Genomic DNA, 14,636 nt, shown 5'->3' with positions numbered 1-14,636 from the left:
GTGAAATGGTGATGGGAAGCCCATGGGGATTACAACTGAGATAGAAAAATGCACAAAATGAAGAATGATGTAAAAAAATAATTAAAAAAGACATCTACAGAAAGGGAGAAAATATTCACATTATGTAACACATTACTATTTATGATACACAAAGCACTTTTTCAATTTTACAATCAAAAAAGAATCAAACAACTCAATAAATGGGCAACAGATCTGAAGGCAATTCTCCAAAGCAGATATCCAAAAGGCCAACAGATATGAGGTAATGTCCAACATCATTTAAAAAACCACAACGATATTACTTTACATCCATGAAAATGGCAATATATTATAAAAGGTGCTGGAAAGGATATGAAGAAAAAGGAACTGTTGATGGAAATTGGTGCAGTTATTCTGGAAAATGACCTGGAAATGTGCATGACCCAGCAATCCCACTCCTGAGCATCTATCTGAAGAACATGAAACTATCAACTTAAATAATTACATGCTCCACAATATTTACTGTATTATTTACAATAGGTAGGGCTTAGAAACAACCTTAATGCCCACTGATAAAGAACTGGACAAAGATTTACTATTATCCACATAATGGAATATTTGTCAATTACTTCCAGCAAAACTGAGGGCATTCGCGGGAATTATATCTAGTAAAGTAAGTCAGAAAAGATTTAAAAAAAAAAAAAAAAGACGTTTTCATATATATAACACAAAGATAAGCTGACAAAGCAAAGTAATTATATACTCATGCATTCATAAACGCAGTGATGTTCCTGAAATAACATGGACATCCCTGAAGCTGGGAGAAAGGATCGAAGGGGTATTAAGGGATGGGGGGGAGGGGGTGTTTAAAAAAAAAAAAAGAATGTGGAACACAGTGAAAAAGCAGTTATGTAGTAACTATTATGTCTGGCTTACTATCATTTTTACATATATGTACCAACTAGCATGCATTTGGTGTTAACAGAAACTTAATTAACATTAAAAAAAAACCCAACAACCCAACAGTATAAATTAGGTATGTTCTGACCCCAACCCCACTTCTTTCTACCCACCTCAAAAGTAAACCAGAGGATTCTTTCTCCAGGCACTGACCCTCAAAAAGAGTAACTTACTTAATGGCTATGAAGTCACTTAAAACATAAGGGGATGGAGTTGGAGTTTCAGAAACTCTATAAATAAGGCAATGGGGGGAGTGGTTTGGGATGAGGAGGTGATCCCACCTATTTACAGCAGAAAGTGAAAAGAAACGATTTACTCTACATCACTCTAGAGATGGTGCCAAAGGTAAGGCCGGGACGGGGACCCAGCGGCAGTGCTGAGCGTAGCCACGACAGCACCGGGCCAGCCTTCCGAGTAAGGGCCCAAAGAAGCTGGTAGTCTATCAGGTTAGGGGCGCGGGTCCGAATCCCCCAGAGAGCAGCGTCAGTCCCTTCCTCCACCCACCGCCTTCCTTTGGAGCAGCAGTTGCAGCATCGGGATGGCGTAAGCGGCCGTCTTCCCGGACCCCGTGCGGGCCCGCGCCAGGAGGTCCTTGCCCTCCAGGGCCAGCGGGATAGCCTTCTCCTGAATCAGCGTGGGGCTCTGCCAGCCCAGGTCGGCGACGGCCTAGGGAAGACAAGCGCGGCTCAGGCGGCGCACTGCCCACCCGCCCCGCCTCCGACGAGCCTGCCCTCCGAGGGGCCCGCGGGCCGGGCTGCCCCGCCCAGCCGGTACCTGCAGGAGCCGGGGGTCGAGCCCCATGTCTTGGAAGCCCAGCGGATCAGGGTCAGCCATGCCGCCGCCGCTCCGTCGGGCCAACAGGCGTGCGAGACAGGAAGTGCAACGCAGCGTGCAGGCGGGGTCAGAGCACCAGCCAATCGGCGTCGGGCGCTGGCCTTTCCGGAAGTGCCGGGCCTCGCCTTCCTGTCTTCCGAAGGCGCGGGGACTGCGGGATTTCTGTGGCTTGGCGACTGGTCGACCGGGTGGAGGTTGCCCAGCACCCAGTGTGCCTTTCGCAGCCTTGCGGCTGCCGGGACACCCATACTCCTGGTTCAGCACTGACTACCCAGGATGGCGGCAGGGCAGGGTTAGCATGACTGGCGATAGTTGAAGTAAGTGGCGGTGGGGTGCTGCCCCCATCCTGCCTGGCAGATGGCCAAAAATTTAGGACTTAAATTTCACGAAGCTCTTCTTTTAGTAGTAGCCTTGGCATCATAATTTGCTCACACTAAGTACACTCAGATTCAGAACTAGCAGCTTTTATTGTAAAATGTTATAGGGACACTCATCCCTCATGCAGGTACAACAGTCATTCTTATGACTTAAAAGCGACAGGCCCCATCCTGTGGTCTCGGCAGGAATTCTTTTGCCAATATTTTCACACCTATGTGTAACCGAGGAGCCAGATTTAAAAAAAAAAAAAAAGTAAAACTTAACAGTGGATACCTAGCCTGTCTCTACTGTGCGTGCTTTAGAAAGGCTGAAATTAAGTCCTGTGTTGCCTTCCTCTAGCGTCAGCTTATGTTTAAGAAACAAGTGCCCGCCCCTCCTATCAAAAGTCTATTCTTAATGTATAATGTAGACTCATTTCCTGCCTATAACTAAATTCAAATTTGTGCTTATTGGAATAGCTCTCAGAGTAGTCTGTCAGACTGCCTCCCAGGTATGAATCCTAACTTTGGTTTATCTAATAACCCTAATAACAATCACTGAAACTTTATTTCCAGTTACAAAACACATGGCTGTTTGGAGTGTTCATCCGTGGCTCCCTAAAACAGGTTCTGTCAGGGTCCATTCTGTACCCCGTGCCTTGTGCAGTGAAGTTCACTCAGTACCGCAGCACTGCCTTCACAGCCACCCACCATGAGCAGTACAATGCACTGGTGATTTCCTTTGGGGACAACCATGCAGGCAGCACAGTGAGAATAGTTAAAACAAACTAGCAGGAGTAACACCTTTAAGTAGAAAATTATATTTGGGGTACCTGCATATTGCAGAGGTCAGTGAGGTTTTGTTACTGTCAAGGCTGTAGGCAGTGCAAAGGCCAGACAACAATAATTAAAATGTATAAGGTGTGTTGGAAGAATAAGGAGCAAGAAAGAGTAAGGCAGGTTGTCTGAGGTTCCCAAACTTGGCTTACCATCAGTTAGCATAGTTTGGTTTAAATAAGGATTCTTGGTCTCCACCTGTGTTAGCTTCCTACTGCTGCTGTAACAAATCAGTAAACTTGGTGGTGTGAAACACAAATTAGTTACCTTACAGTTCAATAGGTAAGAAGTCTAACACAGGTCCCACTGGGTTAAAGTCAAGATGTGGCAGGCTCACATTCTCTTTTGGCGATTCAAGATGGATAGTTTCTTGTCTTTCCAGTTTGACTCATGGCTGCGTATTCCAACTTCAATGCAGCAAAAGTGAGTTCAGTCCTCCTATCTCATCGCTGCAGTTTGTTTGCCTCTCCTGCCCATTTTTATTACTCTGGGCCCACCCAGGTAACCCAGGACTATCTCCCTAGTTTAAAATCACCTAATTAGCAAGCTTAATTTCTTTTTTCAATATTAGATCTAACATTCACAAATTTCAGGGATTAGGACATGGATCTTGAGAGGCTGGAGAAGGAGCATAATTCTGTCTGCCACACCACACATACAAACTGAACCTGAATGTTGTCCAGGAAATCTGAAGAGCTGCCCAGATGATGCTGTGCATCCACTGACATGGACCCAGTTCACACATTATGGGTAAAGGATGTTGGGAACTAAAAATTGAAGACTGGGAACCCAGTGAGAATTGGGGGAGTCAGATGATGATAGGGGATAAATAAAACAGTCCTCCTGGCTTTTGTTTTGTTTGTGGGTAATGTAGAAGACGTTTTAGTAAGGATGTTATATAATGTAAAAAAGTCCATAATGGAATTGGGTGGTACTAAAGAATGTCAGGCCAAGTCCTATTATCACAAGCCCACATAGTACCATCCACTTAGGATCAGCCAGAGGAAGCTAGGCCAGGAGGCATTCACCAGTTTCTCGTTGTGCCTCACCTCTACCCACACCACTTACTTTATTTCAAACACAGTTACTACAACGTATTTTATTCCACTGGAAAAAATCCGTATAAAGAACCAAATCTGGTTCCCATGGAGAAAACATTTACCACAACTTAAATAAAATTAAAGGGAAGAGGGATGGTAAAGGTGCTGCCTTGTGTTGTTACTACTCACTCTTATTCTGAGGCCCTGTAGATGGAAATCACAGGTATTCCAGAAAATTCTCTGCACAGTTCTCTGATGAAGCTTTGAGAGCCGGTAAGTCAGTTTTCTGGGCTATAGCCCACTGAACTCCTGAGAGCTGCCATTGTAATGATCAAAAATGTGTGGAGTAACAATACAAACGACTGCATTAGAGTTTTCAGCTAGTTATATATAGGCAGTAACAGTTCAACTACGAAGGAAAATATATAATTTATCAAAAAATAGTTCTAATATATAGAAAACATTTCAATCCTCTGAGGCCAAGACCTGCCCCTTATTTACATTCACAAAGTCACTGAGTAAGCCCAGGACTGGCAGGGGAACAAAGAGGGGAGTCTCCTCAGTGAATTATTTTAGCCCCAACTGCATAAGTAGATCCAAAGAAGTGAAAGGAATAGGAGAGAATTTTCATTTGCTCATTTTGTGACAGGATGAAGGCAAAAGTTGCAAGACTTATTCAAGGTCAGTTCCAACTTTTCACAAACTCCAGGACAGATCTTTGACAGTTTGGATCAATGTCCTATGTCCTTGAGAACCAGTGTTAGCCAGTAACTGATCTGAATGTTTTGTTGCCATGGAACAATGAGGCCTAAATTCTTTTTTCATTTTTCTCCCCATGAAACCCAGATGATAAGGTATTGGGTGGGGAAACAACTGAGGTGAAAGGGAAAGATCACATAGAGAGGACACTACACCAGCTTCTTGGCCTCAAAGAAGCTCTTCAGGTGACGCATCTGCCAGATTCCAGTGAGGATGAGGATGACAGTCTGAGCAATGGACCACCACAGGACCCTCTGGTTGGTGCTCTCGCTGGTCAGACGGAAGCGCTCTTCACGATACTGTGTGAGACAACATACTCAGGATTAAATAGTCCCTGGCTGGTACAAGGCCCATCCCTTTTACATAAATATGGAAATAAATGCCTTCTGAAATACTGCCTCAGCTACCATTAGGAGTGCCCTAAGGAAGTGATATACTATTTTTCCACAAGCATTTCTGCTAGGACAGAAATCATGCTTCTACCATTTCAAGCAAGATCCCAAGTAAAGCAGGCTATAGCTATTTCTAGACTGTTCACTTTATTCTAGGGAGCTTAAAAACATTCACTTTGATAGAAACCCTCCATTCCATTCACTGAACAGTTTACCTCCCAACTAGGGAAAGTCCAGAGCAGAACTTCCAGCAGGTATAGTGAGTTTAAAGGTCAACTGCCATCCCAAGTACAGGGAATTGCCCTTACCCTTTGGTAGTCCTGCTCCTTCTGGATCTGTTCCACCTGATCAAGCAATTGGCGGGCTCGGAGTTGCAGTTCTGTCAGTTTATCCTTAGCAGCAATCTCAGGATAGTTGTTGGCATGCTCCCCAACCTGGATGTCTAGGTGCACACGCTAGAAGGAAATGTAGTTGAGGCCCAGAGACATAAGATCAAAAAACACTGACATTATGGTGTCTTGGTAGTAAAGCGCCTGACTGTTTAAGGCTATGCAACCAACTCTTATCCCTGGGCTGTGGGCCAGAAGGGCAACATCTGTCCTCCAAATGTGATTATACCACAAAATGTCACAAACAATCTCGGTCATAAACCAACACTTTGGTAGCAAGCAAGAGTCCAAGTTGTGGCCAAAAAGAAAATTATCTCACCAATCTGCCACCAGCAAAGAGCGCCATCCTGGTAGAGTTGGAGTGCAGGCAGATCTGATGGTCACCTGGAGTGTGTGAAGTGAAGGTGAAGCGGCCCTCAGAGCCATACTGCCGGGAGAGCACCACCTGCAAAACAGCAATCAATGAAAGGCCCCACCTCTACTTTGATCTTTCCCAAGTTCAAGCTCTCGTCCTCTGAGCTGTATGGAAGAATGGGACTTTGCCACAGCCTGAGGCAGCTCAGGCTACCATTAGGAGCCTACCTTGCCTTCAGGATCCTTCACCTCCACGTGCATACCCAAGCCAGGGGTCGAAGGCAGAAAGACTTCCTTCTGCTTATCCCACATCTGGGTGCGGTAGTTCCCTGTGAAGCAGACGAAATCCTCAAAACTCACCTTATCCGCACTGCCCACACGCCCAGAAGATCACCAATATCGTGGCACACGGGTGCGTCAGGGTACACACAGGGCCCTCTCCACCCTCACGCCCTGCTGACCGATGACCATGGTCTCGTCGGGGATTTCCTCAATGAAGCAGCGCTTCTCGGTCTCGCCAATGTGGAAGTAGAGGGCCCGTGCTCCGGTCATACAAAGTACGACCAACACCAGCACCTGCTGCCCCATAACCTGCAGCCGCCTCTCCCAGACACCTGCCATGGCGCGCGCCCCAGGAGCGCGCCTGCGCCCGTCTCCGGGGCCACGCAGCAGGCGAGCTGCAAGTGCGCATGTGCGGAAACGCCCGCCAGCGTCCTCAACGTCCTCAGGCTAGGCCGCGCGCCGGTGGAGTGTGCGCGTGCGCAGAGGTGTCCCTTGTTCCCGGGCTCTTCCCTCCCAGGAGCTAGCGGCTTTTGAGCGTCTGCTGGACGCTGGGAACGTGGACTCTCGGGGTGGAGGGGGTGTTGCGCTACCCGCTGCGGGAACTGCAGTGCTGAGCAGTGAGGTTCTGATAGGGCTAGAGTGTTGTGTGATGTTAGGGCAGCCGTAGCTGCAGGTGAACCTAACTTTTACCTTTCTATCCTCACTATTTGAAGCACTTGTCCTGTTGTTCATCCGGAGGTGGGGTCTGGTGACCTGCCCGGGCGGTGGTGGGCGTCTGGAGCCAGCCCCGACGGTTCGGTTTCTGATGATGATGATAATACTGTCTGTAATTTCAGGTTTTCAGACCTAGTCTCCCAGCCAGGAAAGGCTCCCCGGCCTGCAGTGGAAATAAAGTGGGACTCCCAAGCCGCTGGAACCAGGCCAGGGAAGGTCAAGGAAGCCAAATGGGCCAGTGTCTAGGGCATTTATAAACCTTTGTTCTCCATGGTAAAATCTTGTCATTCTCTTTGTGATTTGCTATTTCTGTGGCTGTACTTCCCTGGGCAGCTCTGTCCAGCTTTACAGCTCTTAGTCTTTCTTTCACTGTTCCTGAAGTTCCTTAAAATTTACTCTCTTTATTAGCCTTAAAACTTGTGCCCTGATTAGCACTCCTGGATTTCTCTGCCCTCATCTCAGAGCTTTTTTTAGCTATCCCAGAGGTACTGCCTGCAATGTCACTGAAGCTGCCTAATCAATCCTAATTTGCAGTAGGACCCTTTGACACCATTTACCAATTGAAGCAACTGGGTCCTTTGGCCAATATAATTTCCCACTTTCTGGTTTTGACTGTTTCTTCATGTCATTAAATATTTCTTTCTATGTTATCTTATAAAAATGAGTCAGGGAAGATTTACTGTAAAAGTGTGTTTCAATCCATTATAAAAATAATCTCCGCCCTCCCTGGTGGTGCAACAGGTTAGGACGCAGCACTGCAAGCCAGCAAGAGGTGCTTCAGTGCAAGTTTGATCCCTGGCCCTGGGAGGTGACCCACATGGCCCGGCAGAATTCTGTCTCACCCTCAGCACTGTATTTCGTAGATCTGCCTATTCTGCTCCCCACTCTTTCTCTGGTGAATCCCCTCACGACCCCTGCACCTCTGGTCTGTGCCCCACTTCTGTATGCATAAATAAATAAGTCTTTAAAAAATCTCTAATGTTCAAGCAGTGTCCCAAAATGTTCCTGAGGTGTTCTTTTGACACTCTCCAGTAGCTTTACAGGCTTCCTTTTTCCATTTTGTGCATTTCCTTCCCTAGACACAAAATCAGTCACTTATCTAAGGAGAAATGCTGAGATTCACTTTACTTAGAAATGGTTATTTCAATTTTGTATTTTTTCCATAATAGAGTACCATGAAATTTGTCCTAATTTATTGTTAATCTTGAAAAGGTTGCATTTATTACTACAGATACCACTTGAACTTCATGAGAAGTGGCTGTCTGTTGAACTGGGAGGAACTGCAAGAAGCAGAGAGCCTAACAGTGACTTAAAAAAAAAAAAAAAAGATTTACTTATGCATCCAAGAACAAGGGTACAGGCCCTGAGACAGTAGGGGGTAGAACAGGTAGATAGACTGAAATACACTGCTGAGGGGAGCAGTGGGACAGGGAAGGTCTGCCATGTCATGTGGGTCACTTCCCTGGCCAGGGATCAATTGAACCCATGCTGTAGCGACTGCAGAGATCTGCCATGCCATGTGGGTCATCACCCTGGCTGGGGATCTAACTTGTACTAATTTGTGGTGAAGTGGCTGTGGCTTCACTGAATATTATTTAGCCTTAAAAAGAAATGTCTGACACATTACAACATGAATGAGGACGAAGTAAACTAAGCCAGTCATAAAGAGACAAATATTATATGATTCCACTTACATGCGGTTCGTAGAGCAGTAAAACTGGAGAGACAAAGTAGAATGATGGGTACTGGGGACGGGGAGAGGCGAATGGGGAGTTCATTAATGAGTACAGAATTTCAGATTTGCAAAATGAAAAAGTTGTTATTTGTTTCACAAAACTGAATGTACCTAATGCCCCTGAACTGTGTATAAATACACAAATATGTGCATGTATGAAGGTACAAACAGGCATGGTAGTTATAAGTTAAGGAATGCTTGGAGCCACCAGATTGAGACAAGTAATAAAATCTCTACCAGAGCCTCTGCAGGGAGTATAACCCAGCTGACACCGATTTCAAACATCTGCTCTCTAGAATTGCAAGAAAATAAATTTATTGTATTAGTCTACCACAAGGTATTTTATGGTAGTCACTTGAAACTATGATAACAAGTGTCTGGCTAGAAGTAGTATAGGGGACAAATTTAGAGAGGAAAGGATGGCTCACTTAGAAAGTTCTATATGTGCCCTCCATGGTGGTGGAGCGCCATACTGTGAAGCTGGCCATGGTTGCTTCAGTGCAAGTTCGATTCCCCACCCTGGAGGTGATCCACATGGTGTGGCAGACCGCTCCTGACCTGTCCACTGCTCCCCTCAGCAGTGTATTTCAGTATATCTGCCTGTTCTGCTTCCCATTCTGTCTCTGGTGAATTCTCTCAGGGCCCCTGCACCCCTGGCCTGGACTCCCAGTTCTGTATGCATAAATAAATAAATCTTTAAAAAAATAAAAGACAATTCAGAATCTATCCAAGGAACACAAAAACATCAATTCAAGAGAAAACCTGTACTTTTATGTTTACTGCAGTACTATTTGCAATAGCTAACAGAAAACAAGAATGGATCAAGATGTGGTACATAGACATAACAGAATACTACTCAGTCATCAAAAGAGATAAAGTCATGCCATTCATGGACCATGTATGGAGCTGGAAGGGACTATGCTAAACTAAATGTCAGAAGGAAAGAGATAAATATGCGACATGGAATATACAGAAATCAAACAGAGGGTCAGGAAAAAGACAAAATTTGCAAGCTGACCCTAGGTATGAGGCACTCAGCTGAGGAGGAAAGGATGAGGGGTCAAAACAGAACACAGTGGGCTATAGTAATGGCTCATGGGTGCTATAGTGGTAAGAGAACTACAGGACTACACCTAAGGGGGGGGGATCAAATACTGAACAAACATGAACAAGGGTGTAAGAAAGTAAATGTAATCACCAAAAAAAAGTCCTATGTGAGAGAGGCCCCTAAAAGGCAGATCACCAGGACATCTCAGGATAGAGTGAAGCCCCAAGGATGGCCTGTCTCGTGAGTTAAGGAAAGGAAGGAGGCTAATGATGTAGGAGAAGAAATTGGGGGGAAGGGAACAAATAAGGGCATAGATGGCAGTAGGGATGGGGATTCAGTTGACCTGTTAGAACACCTTAAGGACTCTGACAAAGGAGTAAGAACACTTTAGGGGGTTTTGAGTAATGAATATGAATGATTAATCCTCTGAAATTTTTTAAAAGTGTACTTATACATACAATAATGGGGTGTAGGGGGAGGTGACAGGATAACGAGGTAGAGTGGAGAACAGAACAGGTGCATCTACTGAAACACCCTGCTCAGGGGAGCTGTGGGCAAGACAGGAGAGGTCTGCTGCGCCATGTGGGTCAGCACCCTGGCTGGGAATGAACTCTGCTGCTGAGGCTGTCAATAGCTTCACAGTGCTGAGACTTAACACCTTGCACCACCAGAGAGTCCCCTGACTTAGATTTTTTAAAAATATTTATTTATACATACAGAACTGGGGTACATGCCAGAGGTGCAGGGACAGTGAGAGAATTCACCAGAGACGAAGTGGGGAACAGAACAGGCAGATTGACAAAGTATGCTAGCTTCACAGTGCTGTGATTTAACCTACTGTGCCACCAGGGAGAGCTCTGACTTAGGCTTTAATGTTATCTTGCTGTCCAAGCAAAAGATGATCATTGTAAAACATAAGGATCATCTATCGATACAAAATATTTTTGCATGTTTAATTTGACCCAAATAGAGTCTTTGTCCCATCTTGCAGTTTACAGGAAATTTAGAGGTTAGAGGACATCATGAGGGCCTCCTGCGGAGCATAAGGGTTAAGTCTTAGTGCTATCGCCTCAAAGGCCTGAGTTTGAACCCCAGCCAGGGAGTTGACCCACGTGGCAATGCATGCCTCTCCTGTCTCCCCTGAAGCTCCCCTTAGCAATGTATTTCAGTCAATCTGCCTGTTCTGCTCCCCACTCTGGTGAATCCTCTCTGGTGAATCCTTTTACCCCCTACACCTCTGGCCTACATTCCAGTTCTATGCAAAAATAACATTAAAAAAAGAGGCCTTGCAGCTTCCATTTTCATTTTCTTAGAAGCATTTTCATTTTTGTGGAGTAACTGAAGTACAGTCTACCCAAATGAATTGCCAGTCACTGGAATACAGCCATCTCTTGGATATTTCAGTTCCAGAGGAGCTGCCCAAGTCAACACCATATGAAACAAAGATGAGTTATCCTTACTGAAGACACTGCAATTCTCTGTTTGGGGAAAATGAACTTGCTTTCTATGAACTGATATAGAAAGATTTCCAGGATATATTACTAATTTTAAAAAGCAAAATACAGAAAAGTGTATGTAGCAAACTATCATCGGTGTTTGCAGGAAAAACAATGGAAAAAATGTATAACAAGTATTTGGTTAGTTATATGTAACATGGATGGATATTTAGCCCATCTACTCTAGCAAGGTTGTACTGGTTAAATATAGAAATACTTCTGTCCCAGTTGGTAATGTCTACTTTCCAAGTCCTTGAATTTCCTTCACCTCTTCCTTCAGACCAGGGAACCTGATTGCCTCATGAGCCAACAAATAAAGTAGCTATAGAAAGATAGGGAAGGGAGTCTCACAGGTCAATAAAACATGAGGTGCATGTTAACAAGGGTACAAAAGAAACTTTGCTAGCTAGATCTTTTACTATCTTTTTGATCTCTGAATGTATTGCCTAACTAATAAATTTTAAAAACTGTAGTGCCGGGCCTCCTTGGTGGCACAGGGGTTATAGACAGTGCTGTCAAGTTAGAACCAGCTGCTACAACACAAATTCCACTTCCGGCTTGCCAGGGAGCTGACCCATATGGTATAGCAGACCTCTCCTGTCTCACCCACTGCTCCCTTCAGCAGTGTATTTCAGTGGATCTGACTATTCTGCTCCCCACTGTCTCTGGTGAAACCTCTCACTGCCCCCTCTCTCTAACTTACTCCCCAGTTCTTGTATGCATAAATAAATAAATCTTGAAAAAAAACCTGTAGTGCCACCACCATTCTCGATCACAATACTCCGTTTTATGATTTAAACCATTAATTGCCATCTTTGTGGTTTACCCTAAAATGTCAGCACCATGAAAACATAGCTTCCACCTGTGTGTTGTTTTCACTGCTGAATCCCCACCACCTACAATGAAATTGTATTGGATAAATATTTGTAGAATGAATGCAGGTTTACTTTGACTTAAAAGCATATTTAGCAAAATATGTGGGATGCAACCAGGCAGTGTTGAGAGGGAAAATTATAGCTGTCTACAATGAAAAAGAATGATGTTAAGTCAATACTCTAACTTTGAGGAACTAAAAAAAGAAAGAAAGCAAACTAAATCCAAAGCTAGCAGAAGAAAACACAGAAATTATATGTTGAAAGAAATTGAAGATGCAAAAAAATAGAAAAGTGCTCATGGGTCAAAAGAACCAATATTATCAAAATGACTATTCTATCTAAACCAATACATATATTCAATGAAATATTGAACAAGATTCCAATGGCATTCTTCACATATATAGAACAAAAAAATCCTAAAATTTGTATAGAATCTTAAGACTTCAAATAGCGAAAACAACCCCGAGGGGGAAAAGAATGGAGGTATCAAGTACTCTGTCTGTCTTCAAACAATACTAAAAAGCTACAGTAATCAAAATAGTATAGTATCAGGATAAAAATAGACACAAAGATCAATGCAATAGAAGTGAGAGATCAGAAATAAGGCCATATATAAAAGGACAACTGATTTGTCACAAAGAAGTCAAGAGCATATAATGAAGGAAAATTTCTTGAATAAACAGTATTGGGAAAACCCAATATTCTCATGCAAAATAATGAAATTTGGGCCTCTCTAGTGGCACTAGGGGTTATGTCTCAGCACTCTGAAGCTATCTTCAGCCACTGCAGCACCAATTCAATCCCTGGCCAAGTAGATGACTCACATGGCATGGTAGACCTCTACTGTCTCACCCACTGCTCTCTTCAGCAGTATATTTCAGTCAATCTATTTGTTCTGCTCCCCACTCTGTCTATGGTGAATCCTCTCATCTCCACATTTCTGGCCTATACCCCAGTTCTTGTAAGCATAAATAAATCATTTTTTAAAAATTATGAACTTCTATATCACTAGAGAAATGCAAATGAAAACCACAAAGAGATTTCACCTCATACCAACTATAATGGCTACTATCAAAAAGTTAAAAAATAGGGCCTTCCTTCGTGGCACAACTGGTTTAAATAAAGTGCAGCACTATGAAGCTATCCTTAGCCACTGTAGCATGAGTTTGATCCCCAGCCAGAGAGGTGACCCACATAGCATAGCAGACCTCTCCTGACCTGCCAGCTGTTCCCCTCAGCAGTATATTTCAGTCCATCTGCCTGTTCTGTTCCCCATTCTGTCTTGGTGAATCCTCTCACCTTCCCCACCTATGGCCTGTATCCCCAGTTCTTGTGTGCATTAAAAATAAGAGTTGATGAAGATGAAAATAAAAAAGGAACCCCTATGCACTGTTGATGAGAATGTAACTTGCACAGCCACTATGGAAAACAGTATGTGTGTTCCTCTAAAAATATAACTACCATATGATTTAGTAATTATGTTCTGAGTATTTGCCCAAAGAATAAAAGCAGATAATTTGAAAAGATATATACCCTTATGTTCATCACAGCGCTATTCCCAATAACAACTATGGAAACAACACAAGTGCATAATAACAAATGATTGGATAAAGAAAATGTGAAAATATACACACAATGGACTACTACTCAGTCATACACACACACACGAAAAACAAAATCTTGCCATTTTCAACCATATGGGTAGCCCTTGAGGGGATTATACTAAGTGAAATATGTGTATGTGAGAAAGACAAATACCATACTATTTCATTTATTTGTGCAACACAAAGAAAACAATATAAAAACAAATCCTTACACTCTGACACAAACAATGGTTACCAGCAGGGGGCCAATTGGTTGTTGGTGGACAGTGACTAGACATGTGATGATTGGTATGGCATGATACCACCTGAAACCTATATAGTCTTTTAAACTGTTATCTCATATTAAAAATATTTTTAAAAGAGGAATCAACACCATTCCCACCAAGTTCTTCCAACAAATTGAAGAAGAGGGAACACTTTCTAACTCATTTTATGAGGCCAGTATTATCTTTGATAATAAAGTCAGATAAAGATATCACAAGAAAATCAAATCACTACCCCTTATGAGCAGATGCAAAAATCTTCAGGAAATACTAGCAAAATAAGAGGGTACCGTACATCATAACCGAATTTTATCTCAGGAATACAAAAGTGGTTTAATATAGAAACATTTCAAAGTAATAACAGATCACATTAATAGATGAGAGGGGAAAAATTATTCTTTCCACTGATGCAATAAAAAGCATTTGGCAAAGTGGGCCCTCCCTGGTGGCACAACCGGTTAAAGCACAGCACTAAGCTATCCACAGTCACTATAGCACGAGTTCAAACCCCAACACAATTTCATCACTGAAAAAAACCACAATTTCATCACTGAAAGGACTCAGAAAACTAGAAATAGCAATTAACTTCCTCAACATGATAAAAATACAAAAATCTCTGGCCCTCCCTGGTGGCGCAGCGGGTTAAAGCACTGCACTGAGAATCTAAAGCCACTTCTGCATGAGTTCAATTCCTGCCTGCCTCGGAGGTGACCACATGG

General features: G+C 43.5%; 2 protein-coding genes across 2 annotated transcripts in view; both read right to left on the bottom strand.

Annotated features, from left to right (window-relative positions):
• Positions 1-1,797, bottom strand: part of DDX56 (DEAD (Asp-Glu-Ala-Asp) box helicase 56) — a 10,549-nt gene extending 8,752 nt beyond the window's left edge. Inside the window, exons 1-2 of the mRNA XM_004676542.2 lie at positions 1,714-1,797; positions 1,444-1,605 (exon numbers count right to left, since the gene is read on the bottom strand). Coding sequence (XP_004676599.1) covers positions 1,444-1,605; positions 1,714-1,773 — 222 coding nt within the window. The 5' untranslated portion in view covers positions 1,774-1,797. The remainder of the gene's footprint in view (positions 1-1,443; positions 1,606-1,713) is intronic.
• Positions 1,798-2,203: 406 nt separating this feature from the next.
• On the bottom strand, positions 2,204-6,563 carry TMED4 (transmembrane emp24 protein transport domain containing 4). The gene is made up of 5 exons (XM_004675965.2): positions 6,362-6,563; positions 6,129-6,229; positions 5,866-5,991; positions 5,466-5,612; positions 2,204-5,064 (listed from the first exon to the last, which is right to left on the bottom strand). The coding sequence occupies exons 1-5, from the start codon at positions 6,519-6,521 to the stop codon at positions 4,915-4,917; spliced, it is 684 nt and encodes a 227-aa protein (XP_004676022.1). The 5' UTR covers positions 6,522-6,563; the 3' UTR covers positions 2,204-4,914.
• Between the last annotated feature and the right edge of the window lie 8,073 nt (positions 6,564-14,636).

The sequence above is a fragment of the Condylura cristata genome, unplaced genomic scaffold (genome assembly GCF_000260355.1).
Source record: "Condylura cristata isolate star-nosed mole 26May11 unplaced genomic scaffold, ConCri1.0 scaffold00004, whole genome shotgun sequence".
Lineage (NCBI taxonomy): Eukaryota > Metazoa > Chordata > Mammalia > Eulipotyphla > Talpidae > Condylura > Condylura cristata.
The sequence above is the reverse complement of the archived record's forward strand: the minus strand, read 5'-3'. Positions and strand labels throughout refer to the sequence as shown.